Here is a 13,060-nt window from a genome sequence, read left to right as displayed (position 1 = left end):
CAATTCTTGATGGATTTTGATGACACTTGGTGAAATTGTTTAATATCATCCAATGATGAACCCTATCCAAAATGAAAACAATCAAACATTATTTTATATGAATTGATGCCCTTGTTTTTGTAAACGCGTTCAATTTTTAACTTGTAGTTGTAAACACTCAAAAATCGTTCAATTTTGTAAACATTCTTGATGGCACGGTTTTCGACAGATGTTTCATTTACTGATAGTTCTTGTCGACCTCCCGGACGACTTGGCTGCCATTACAAAAGTGGGCGTATTACGATGGGGCATCGCTATTTTTAAATTTTGGTATGTACACTTTCTGTTACTACACATTCTGCCACTGAATCTACACTCTGTCACTACTCTCCGTGTCTCTACAGTCTCTGCCACAACACTATCTAACTACACTCTCACTACACTCTCTGTCACTGCACAATCTCTCACTACACACTTTGTTACATGTACTACAATCTCTGTCACTTGACTCTGTCACTACACCTTTTGTAACTACAAATACACCCACTCTCTACTCTCTGTCACTACAAACCATGTATCTACCCACACTGTCACTACACTCCGTGTATCTACTACACACTCTGTCACTACACTGAGTGAAATGACTGTGAAGTGACTGTGAAGTTACGTGAGTGTAGTCACTTCACTCCATGTATCTACACACTCTGTCACTACACTCCATGTATCTACACACTCTGTCACTACACTCCATGTATCTACACACTCTACACACTCTGTCGCTACACTCCATGTATCTACACACTCTATCACTACACTCCATAATTACAACTGTACAAACTAGTAATTACACCTTTACAACTTGTAATTACACCTTTAGAAACTTGTTATTACACCTTTACAACTTGTAATTACACCTTTAGAAACTTGTTATTACACCTTTACAACTTGTAATTACACCTTTAGAAACTTGTTATTACACCTTTACAACTTGTAATTACACCTTTAGAAACTTGTAATTACACCTTTACAACTTGTTATTACACCTTTACAACTTGTTATTACACCTTTACAACTTGTAATTACACCTTTAGAAACTTGTAATTACACCTTTACAACTTGTAATTACACCTTTACAACTTGTTATTACACCTTTACAACTTGTAATTACACCTTCAGAAACTTGTTATTACACCTTTACAACTTGTTATTACAACTTTACAACTTGTAATTACACCTTTACAACTTGTAATTACACCTTTATAAACTTGTAATTACACCTTTATAAACTAGTAATTACACCTTTACAACTTGTAATTACACCTTTATAAACTTGTAATTACACCTTTATAAACTTGTAATTACACCTTTATAAACTAGTAATTACACCTTTATAAACTTGTAATTACACCTTTACAAACTTGTAATTACACCTTTAGAAACTTGTAATTACACCTTTACAACTTGTAATTACACCTTTACAACTTGTTATTACACCTTTACAACTTGTAATTACACCTTTAGAAACTTGTTATTACACCTTTACAACTTGTTATTACAACTTTACAAATTGTAATTACACCTTTATAATCTTGTAATTACACCTTTATAAACTTGTAATTACACCTTTATAAACTTGTAATTACACCTTTAGAAACTTGTAATTACACCTTTATATAAACTTGTAATTACACCTTTACAACTTGTTATTACACCTTTACAACTTGTAATTACAACTTTAGAATAAAAAATATTATCAATGAATTTGGCCGTAATAGGCTTTCGTAGTACGCACTCTATGTTGACATTTAAATACATACCAAAATGTAAAAATAGCGATGCCCCATCGTAATACGCCCACTTTTGTAATGGCAGACAAGTCGTCCGGGAGGTCGACAAGAACTATCAGTAAATGAAAGATCTGTCGAAAACCGTGCCATCAAGAATGATTACAAAATTGAACGATTTTTGAGTGTTTACAACTACAAGTTAAAAATTGAACGCGTTTTCAAAAACAAGGGCATCAATTCATATAAAAAATGTTTGATTGTTTTCATTTTGGATAGGGTTCATCATTGGATGATATTAAACAATTTCACCAAGTGTCATCAAAATCCATCAAGAATTGTGCCTCCTAGAGTGTTTACAAACTAAAAATAAAACGCATTCTCAAGAAAAAGGGCAATAACTCATATAAAATAATTTATATATAATTTTCGATTATTCTAATTTTGGACAGGATTCAACCTTGGGTGATAATAAACAATTTCACCAAGTTTCATAAAAATCCATCAAGAATTGTGCCTTCCAGAGTGTTTACAAACTAAAAATTGAACGGGTTCTGAAGAACAAGGGCAATAACTCATATCAAATATTTTCCGATTTGTCTGATTTTCAATTGGGTTCATCCTTGAATGGTTACAAACACTCACACCAAGTTTCGTCAAAATCCATCAAGAAACCAGCTCTCTATCGTGTCCACAATGAATTCAAGAACAAGGGCAATAACTCATAATAAATATTTTCGATTGGTCTGATTTTCAATAGGGTTCATCCTGAAGTGATTACAAACACTCACACCAAGTTTCGTCAAAATCCATCCAGAAACCAGCTCTCTATCGTGTCCACAAACAATTCAAGAACAAGGGCAATAACTCATAGTAATTTTTTTTCGCTTGGTCTGATTTTCAAAAGGGTTCATCCTTGAGTGATTATAAACACTCACACCAAGTTTCGTCAAAATCCATCAAGAAACCAGCTCTCTTACGTGTCCAGAAACAATTCAAGAACAAGGGCAATAACTCATAGTAAATATTTTTCGATTCGTCTGATTTTCATTAGGCTTCATCCTTGGATGATTACAAAGACCCACGCCAAGTTCCATCCATCAAGAACCCAGCTCTCTATCGTGTCAACAAACAATTGTGGAAGACAGACAGACAGACAGACAGACAGACAGACAGACAGACAGACAGACAGACAGACAGACAGACAGACAGACAGACAGACAGACAGACAGACAGACAGACAGACAGGGGCGACGACTATATACGCCCCACATTAATGTGTGGGCGTATAAAAAGATCCATTGAGAATAATAGGGCACAGAATGAGTACACAAAATCGTAAAAATAGTGAAAACATGAAAAATTAATTTTTTCCAAAATATTATGAAAAACACAAAAAATTCAAAGTGAAATCGCAAAAATTAATTTCAACCGCGGTTGAAATGTATTACCACCACGGTTGAAATTAATTACCACCACTATTTTTACGATTTCGATTAATTATTGTTTTTATGAATTTTTGTGATTTTTATGTATTTTGTGTCACCTTTCTAATTAAAGTTTCTCTATTTCCCTCCATTCCTTCTATTTTTTGTCGGTTTCTCGAATTTTCACAATTTCAATTCCTGTTTTCTGCAGTTCTTCTGCTCTCAAACCACCGAGAAACGTCGAAAAATAAAAAAATTGCAAATGTCCCCAATGGGCCACGGTAAATAGAAAGTTACTCACAGTTTACAAAAAATGCATGAACGAATCCAAATATCACTTATTGCTGCAGCAACATCGCAAATGTTAGTGCACTATTATATTCACTCACGGGTTTTTTCAGGAAACAGGAACTGTAGGTACAATCACGTTGGGCGCCAATGAAATGGGTGGTCAGGAATTAGGGTAGGCTAATTAACCACACATCCAAATGGGTTGATAAAACTTTATTACTTAACAAAAACCCTGAAATATTCAAAAGAAGAATATTAATTACTACAATAATACCTGAATATAAACCCTATAATACAACTATTTTCCTTGATCTTGTTATTAAAGTAATAACTAGAAATACTAACTATACAAACAGTCTTAAAACAAAATATAATACAATTATATACAAAAATGCAAAAAGACTTACCCTAAGCAAAAAGGGGTTTAAGGAGTCAATCAAGCTAAAGGCTTGAATTCAACAATTGAGGTCTAGTCTACAAAGGAATAAAATGTGATAATGTAAGTTTAAGGAAATTACTGTGATGAACGTAATGCTATATAAAATGTACCTAATGCAAAAACAGAAACCCATATGTATATAGATCCAAAATGGCTACCACTTGACAATGAAATTGGCCAATATAACCTATTAACAAAATAAACAACAAAAAGAGAAATACCAAATAAGATTAACTTACCAAATATACTAATAAATCCTTAGACACAATGATATCCAAATTGAAATGAAAAATACAAATTTAAATCATTGAAGGATCTTTCTATATTTCAATAAGGGAGTTGAAACACCTTCCACTTTGAAATATATAAAATTAATGAAAACAAAACTATAGGAAATAGTCACAATCCAGGGGTAACCAATTTACAGAAAGGTGAAACTAAGGACAGACCAGTGGAGAGAAAGAAAAAGATGAGAAGAAATAAGCATGAGTGAGTGAAGAAAGGAAGAGTTCACTCAGTTGAACTGAAATTGAAAAGTGATTACAGTATGTTAGTAAAAATAATATCTGGCTAAAATAAATAATATTTACAATTAAAATATATTGCCTCTATTACACTAATGCTGTACGAGCATATAAAAGAACAAGTGATGCCCAGCAAGCCTCTGTGAGTTCAGTATTGCATAGTGGTTCCAAAAAACATAAATTGGAAGAATTGGTGGATACAAGCCCAACTAAATTTAAGCAAGAACGTTGCGTTAATGAGGAAACCAGTGACAAAGAACATAAGGAACTCAGAGAGTTCAAACTTTCAATGCCAGGAATGAATTTGTCCATGAAATTTTGATTCATTTGACTGTAGTATTGCTTCAAAAATTGCAATAATATGTTTGTTCTGGTTATCTGAAAATCTGCTCTTTCTTAAGTTTAATAATGTACTATTTTTTCCAAAAACTGTACATTCTTAGGTCAAAGAAAGTACAGTTTTTGGAAGTTGTGAGTAGGTGTTCACAAAAACAGTACATTTTTTTGAAATAATGGCCTAAAACAACAAAGGACTACTGTCTAACTATGTTTTAACATCGAATACGTGTTCTAAAGAACAAATAACTAATTTGTACATACGTTCATACGAAATCCATCGTATTTTAATGTTTATATAATCATTTCCACATAAACACCATTATCATCATTATTACATGTATAATAAAAAGCCGTACATTCAAGACAATTTCTTTACTCAAACTCTCGTCCAAAGTATGGAAAAAACGAGGGTAAAAGTTGTAAAGTAGTGTACTCCTCCAAAGAGGATTACTGTCAGGTGTTTCGAAAAGTGTAATCATGATCTGCTTTGAACGCGACACGCACCACTACTATATGGGTCAAAATCATGAGATACAATCAGATGAATGAAACAGTTTTGTAATAATTGACCAGAAAGTCGGTATATTGACCATTAAATTTCCTAAATGAAGTCTGAATGAAGTGTATGTGTCAAAGTCTCTATTCACTAAATAAATGTATCGTTGGTTGCTACTTGCTACCCTATAACTCCGCTAGGACTCTATAAATATAACAGTAAGCATGCAAATATTATATTTTTATACTTTCATAGTCTTTCATATGAACCAGGAGTAGGCACGTTTATCCAGGTTTGTTCTGTACAAACGACAGTCTTGGATAGCGTGGAGATTTACCAGTCGCGGTCTTAAACGGATTCTTTGGTGCACCGATCACATTTTACCGATTACACTTGCGTTGTCGAAGCAAATCATGATGAAACTTGCGTGAACAAGTAACTGAACAGTTTACTTTTGAATAAATTCCTTTCAAACGAATCAAATCTCGAATCGAATCAGAAAACACAACATTGAATCAAAACTTTATTACGCAAACGGAACGTTTCAAGGGACAATCACTTTTAATGTAGACCAACAGTTTACCGATAACATCATAATGTTTCATTCTTTCGGTATTCAAGGGTTCCAACCCGAAGGCCTATTATTATTATATATTCTAACTAAACTCAAGAAAATTTTCAAATATTTCAAAACTCGATGTATCAAATTGCGTGTATCGAGGCTAAAAAAAACACACAGTTACAATGTAAACAAATCTCAAACTAATTAACAGAGCAATAATGATAGAAAAAAAATTATGCTTCGGAAGTGTTAATATGAACATTGCGATTGACAAGTGGATGCACTGAGCAGCAGCAGAAATTCTGGGTCCAAGGAGTTATCGCTATTATAATCATATGGCGGCAAATTTCTTTGATGTTTCAGGTTGATTCAAATTCAATAATAACCTTAGTTTGAGGTAGGCAGGTTATTATTTTGAGAAGGACGGTTTTACTTTTCAGGGACAGGTTCTACCTTTGGGGGAAAAGTCTTACTTTAGAGGGAAAGTTTATTTATTGATATTAAAAATAAAACATATTCCAGAATCTTTAATTTTGTCAGATTTTGACACTGCGTCATTACGACGTTCTGCAGCTAACTTTACATTTGCCTTTCAAGTTCCACATTTGTAACTGTCTCGGCAGGTACAGTTTTCTCCATTTTTGGTACCTTTATATCATCGGACATTTCTGCTAGCTGCTCATCAGATGTCCGTTTGTATAACCTAACCACATTACTTCTGTGTCCTGAAATTATATTATGAAAACTAACATTACTGTATGAAAGATATTGAAGCAAATTGAGTTTTCCTATAGTAACACCGCTTACACGGTACACTTAAATGTTTCAAAATTCACATCGAAAACGATAATATTGTCACAAAGTTGAGGCTAACTAGTCCTGAAGTACCCAAGTCAATAAAAGAATCATACACGTATATTAAACAATAGTATTAATACAACGCAGTGTCCCGACAATTTTAAAACGACGCGTTAGTTGAACGGTTGAAGTATTCCACCATAGGTTTAGCATAAATACCACTCCATTACTCGTTGTTTATAACACATACAGGAGCAGGAAGTAGTCCGAAGTTTATAAACCAACAGGAACAAATAACAGGAACAGGAAGTAGTCTAGAGTTTACAACATATAACAGGAAATGAAAGTACTCTAAAGTTTACAACACATAACGTATGCTTACAATATTCACAAACATGTAGGTTATAAGCGAACCTCCATTAGTAAAGTTATGCGTGTCGAAATGGTTGGAGTATTACAAATATAATAATAAATTACTATTTCTAGAAACATCTCGTCAAAACAAATAGGCCAAAGTTCGTATCATTTATGACAAATAACCACCCGTCGGAATTCTCCGGGCTATACTATAACATCTTACGTCCGGTCCGGTCTCCTAGCCGTCGTCTCGACACACCCTATAATACACCAAGTTTGACCTTTCCACCCACGGTGCACGTGCATTCATCCTCATGCTTTCGATCTCGTGCATAGTCCTCAATAACTAGACACTTTCTTAGTCGCGATTTTCCCAGTACAAAACAAAATACTACAAGACAAAATAATATTGTGACAAATATAGAGCTATTCAAAATTGTAAAAATAGGGGATACCTAATAAATCAGAAGCGTATTATTTATAGAAAATGAAAGCAAAACCATAACTCACCGGTTTGTTAGCAAATAAGTTGCTCGTCGGCCCGCCTTTGAAAAGCCTTGTCGCTGTAGTGGCCCGTAGAGAATGGTTACTACGATTTCCCTGGAAACCAGCATAAGCACACATCTGTTTGATAATACACTGTAAGGAATTGTGACCAATTGGTACCGTACTAAACCATTTAGCCATTGGGATGAAATACAAAGCTGGTTTGGCAGAGTTTTTAGGACTGAAATATAAAATTTCTGTTCAATTAATTGGGAATTGCAGAGCCTTACGATTACGAATAATAAATGTAAAACTAAAATGTACCGAAGGAGCTTACGACAGTCCCTGGTGGATATTTGCAATGGCTATTTGCAAAAGAAGTCAACCCAGTGAGTCAACGTTTTTGGATTGAAGGGGACTGATTAAAACAAACTTACCAGTTCCTTGTATTTCAAAAAAATCTTAATGTAACACCGCTCTGGGTCAGAAGGGTTATCATATGCCCTGGTAGTTTTGGGTACAACCTATCTGTGTTTTAATCCAACAGAATTGGTTTTGGAAGCATCTTCCTTGTAAAGCATGTACCTCCTACCATTTTCGTCTGAGTGAGGACCAGTTATTTGAGGATTTTCAAACATTCGCAGATTTTTATGCTCCTTACCTCCGCAAAATTTAAACCTGCAATATAAACAATGGGTGATTTCAAAGTTGGTGTTAACACCAGGTGTTTACACTAAACCTAACACTAACACCAGTTTCTACACCAACTCTGTAATCAATCAGCGGTGTTGGTGTTAACACCTGGTGTTGGTGTAACCCTATTTCAAAGTTGGTGTTGGTGTTGACACCGACAGCGACACCAACACTAACACCCATTTCCACACCAACTTTGTAATCAAGCTGCGGTGTTGGTGTTAACACGTGGTGTTGGTGTAACCCCATTTCAAAGTTGGTGTTAAGTGTCAACATGCCACCATCTTAACACGGGGTGTTGAGCTAAACCGAAGATGGTGTTTTTTCGCGTGAAATTTACAGGACTTTCTATAGGTCCAAATACCCAACCCCTAGGGCTTAACACCAGATTGGTTTCAAAGTTGGTGTTGGCAGCCATGATGTTTATTACATTCCAAGAGGTAACTAAGCTAGTTTTATCATTAAAGGCATTGTAAAGATGTTTTCTAAACGTTTTTTGTGTATCGGGGACATTGATAGCATCAATTTGCTCCATACCAATTTTCATTCCGACCTCTGTGATTCTTGCAATTCCACTAAAACTAACGCGTTTTAACTAAACGCGTCGTACTAAATTTGTTGCTAATGGAGACTTTCACCAACTCAACACTATCAATATACCAGACAATGCTTCTGTTATACTCTAACATCCAGACTCTCATCTTCGCCTTCGGGTATTCTACGGCCCGCCTTCCTCTTTCTCGGGTTTTCTAAACTCTGTAAAAACGAGTCCGAGGTCATTTTCCTGTACTTAAAACTAGCTTTAGAATCGAAATGAATTAAACGAATTAGTGCTAGCTGCTTCTGGTCCAATAAATTTAGGAACAATGAGTCATCATAAACATTTTATCAGTCTTCTATATTTCTTATATGAGTAGCTGAACTCATGTCATGCTCCCGAAGCTGAATAAAGGTAATATAACCCATTAAATTAATCGTTGTTGTCTTTCCAGTTGTTCCATCTAAAAAGGTACTGCTTGCATGATTTTCTGGATTAAGTATCTCTAAGATAAAAATGTAATTCGTCGAATCTTTGTAACAATAATCAGCATACATTTCATTTGGTGAGTTTGCTATGCACGAATTTGAAGGTTGATATGCCGACGAAAATATGAAGTTACCATCTTTAGTCCAAACGAATGCATTTTGTTCAACTTTTCTGGTTATGGTACATTGTTCACTTTGATAGGCAACTGGGGAACACTCATAGCTGATACACAATACAACTGGAAGAACAATGTATATGTTATTATATGTCAATTGATTTGGGTATTTTGACTTGTGTCTCTGGTAAAGTAAATCATTCATAAGAACGTGATAGTTACTTTCAGTCCTACCCATTGTAGAAGCAGAAGGTCCATTTACCAAAATTTATGCCTTTATCCCACAATTTGTTTTTAGGGATCTCGATAAATCTTGCAATTTGTAATTTCGAGTTCATACCCCGACAAGATCGATAATATAAACAAATACGTTAAAGAAAACGAATTAATAAAAGTATGTTTCAGTGTAATTGTGTCTGGTACGGTGTACGGTGTGGAATAATACCGACGAAAATAGAAGAAGCCAATCGTGTCCGCACACGAGGTACGCGTCGGGACACGGTGCGGCCTTGATTTTTTTTTTTTCATTTCCCGTGGGATTGATAATCCCCATCGTACACCGCACCGGACACCTACCTCGTCTATAGGTGCGAATAGATGAGAAACGTTTCCCGTATAGGTCGTCCGGTGTTCGATGTCCGGTTCGGAGCGAATACACGAGGTACGGGTCCGGACACGATGCGGACGCGGCGAGAAGTGTAATAATGACCGAAGCAAATAGACGGCGTCCGTTGTCCGATGCGGTGTGCGGCACGGGATTATCGATACAGTGGAAAATAGCAGAAGCGAATACACGATGTACGGACACGATGTGAAGAAATCGCTACCAAGACAGATTTTCCCGGACGCCGCGGTATAAATACTGGACGGAAATCGATGAAGATATATTTTAAAATTCTTTGAACTAATTTCATGAACGAAGAAGACTATAGTGTACATCCAATAAATATAGTATATAATTTTGTACAGTTACATTTTTGAAAAATTTGATATAGGGTTTGAACACAAAATGATAACTTGCATATTCCATCTTTTTTTCTTGTATAAACAATATTTATGATAGGAGTAGATTTCAAGCTTTCGATTATACATGTACCTTCTCAATGAAAATGTATACAATGTAAAAAAAGTAAAATGTATAAAAGAGAATACACAATTATTCTAGGCTACATGATACATAAATTGATTATAGCATAAAATTATTATTGAGAAAGTTATGTATGGCTGTAAATATATGTCAGGTGTTTCGGCAAGAGGTTTATGGATTGGGTTCGTGTATCGTGAGGAAATTTACTATCAAGGAAAAAGTGTTGGTTATCCAATATACACGCAAATTGTTTACAGTCTTTCTGTCGAGGGCTATAATTGACTGTTTCCTCTACTTCCTCTTCTCAGCCAATCAGTAATAATGTTCACAGATTACCGTCGCTAATAATCCATGTTTGTCCAGAATTATCCGCGTTTGAAAGTTAAAAAGACGAGTCGTATTATCTTGAGACACGCATATAATATACAAGACATTTATGGAAAAAGGAAAAGAAATTCATAGTTTTTGAAGAAATTATGCGATTATCGTATATTTCTAGTACTCCTTGAAGACATATTTTCAAACTTCGCTTTGTCTCTTTAACTATGATTTTTGTCACCGCTCGAGTTTTATTCATATCAAAACTTCATTATTCGGAACCAAGCTGATATTAGAAAAAGTTGACAACTTCCATTCCGATTCATATTCTTGATAATGGAATAACGTATTTTTTTATGCCAAATAAAGAAATAAATTAAAATTGATATAAAACTGTATCTAAGAAGAAAGGTTGAGTTTATTCGTATGGCGACCAAACTATTAAGCTTAAATTTTTAACAAAGATATATGCATCTTTTTTCCTTTAGACTAAATTGCAACATGTGATCGTGTATTCATACAGTCATTCTATGTTAATTAGAAACACGTTGACAGTAAACTTCATCCAGACTGACACTCAGTTAAAACAATATTTTCTTAAAATTTCCACTAGTAATGCAATTTCTAAAACACCGTACGACAACGTATACGTTGACTGACCTCGTGTATTTGATTTCCCGGACGAAAAAACGCACGGACCTCGTCTATTCGCACCTTAAAGGTACGATGCGATGTACGGTGCGGGATGATCGATACAGTAGAAAATAGAAAAAGTGAACACACGAGGTACGGATCCGGACACGGTGCGTACACGATTGGTTTGTACTAGTTTCTACTGTATCGATAATACCGCATCGTATACCGCAAAGGACACCGCATCTTTAAGGTGCGAAAAGACGAGGCACGTTTCACGTATACGGCGTCCGGTGTCCGGTGCGGAATTATCGATACTGTAGAAAATAGAAGAAGCGAATACACGAAGTACGGATCCAGACCCGATGAAAACACGATGGGACGTGTCATTATGACAGTTTTTCGTACAGAAGCGAATCCGGTGTCCGGTACGGTGTACGGTGCGGGATACTCGATACAGAGGAAAATAGAAGGAGCGAATACACGGGTCCGGGTCTGGATACGATGAGCACACGATGCGGCCTGATCAGGCGAAAAAATACATTCATGAAAATGAGGTTCTATTGCACAGTCGGTTAGAGCGTTGCTTCTACACATGAGGTCATTTTCTTGGATACGTCGAGCGGATGGCGGATATGGGTTCCGATCTCGATCGGCGTGTGTAAGTCCGATGACACTGAATAAGTCATCTTCACTCATAATTCCAGTCGATCCAGCTGTAAATGGGTACGGATAATCCGGGAAAGATCAATACCAAGAGGTTTTGCCAAGGACCAGCTGGTAGAAAGGTAAAATATAGTTTTTTCGTCTGGCCCTAAGTCTAAGTGTTACAGTAATCTTAACCAAACGTTCTCTTTCTTTTACGGTTGCTCGGAAGTAGAACTCTCTCAGTGATGCAGGTAAGAGGGGCTTACATGTTCTTTCGGATGGGACAATAAACCAAAGCCCCGGCACAGGCTGTGCACGATAAAGATCCCTCGACAGTTGGAAAACGAAAAAGAGCAGGCTGATGCCACTGTCCTAGCAAAATTCCCCTCATTGCACTCTGCATGACGTTGCCCGTATTGATTATCCCTCATAGTGCAGAGAACAGGAATTAAAACTCCATTTATTTCATTTTTCATTTCACTTTCAGAAGTAGATCTCTGCATAACAAATTTTAAGTTTTAACGGAGGTATATCCTTTTTTCATTAGATTTAATTGCGACTACGTGATCATGTATTGAAACGTCATATTATGTATATTGTAGAATTGTTTAAACTTGCTCTGCAGATAAGGAAACACGTGGGCTGAAACTTAATCCAGACACTTAGTTATGTTATAAATAGATATTATAACTATAATTATATATTTCCACTATATTAATGCAATTTCTAAAACAACGTATGATCCCATATACGTTTACGGACCTTATGTATTCACACCTTTAGTTAGAAATTATCCAACCACATATTCATTCGTGGAAAATACCGTAAACAAGTTATGATATTTACTTGACACCGATTTGGGTCTGGAATATATGTAAATAGAATATTTCACTCGTGCTTATGTCATATTATGAAATTTAAAGCTCAGATAATATTAAATCTGGCAACTCATTCCATAAATTTCATCAGATATCAGCACTCGTTTAAGATCCTCTATGTGTCAAATATTGTTTGGAGAACTTTTTTGAAGATTTAACTCGTAATATTTAGTTGAAAA

At 35.5% G+C, this 13,060-nt stretch overlaps 1 protein-coding gene across 1 annotated transcript; it reads right to left on the bottom strand.

Moving 5' to 3' along the window:
- Positions 1 to 6,420: 6,420 nt before the first annotated feature.
- LOTGIDRAFT_158034 (hypothetical protein) lies at positions 6,421 to 8,424 on the bottom strand (the record flags this gene model as incomplete). The annotated part of the gene is made up of 5 exons (XM_009051072.1): positions 6,421 to 6,566; positions 7,220 to 7,256; positions 7,507 to 7,723; positions 8,068 to 8,160; positions 8,222 to 8,424. 5 exons carry the CDS (start codon positions 8,422 to 8,424, stop codon positions 6,421 to 6,423), a joined length of 696 nt encoding a protein of 231 aa, XP_009049320.1.
- Between the last annotated feature and the right edge of the window lie 4,636 nt (positions 8,425 to 13,060).

This window comes from Lottia gigantea, assembly GCF_000327385.1.
Source record: "Lottia gigantea unplaced genomic scaffold LOTGIsca_16, whole genome shotgun sequence".
NCBI lineage: Eukaryota > Metazoa > Mollusca > Gastropoda > Lottiidae > Lottia > Lottia gigantea.
Note: the sequence above shows the minus strand (reverse complement) of the source record. Positions and strands in the feature narration are given on the sequence as shown.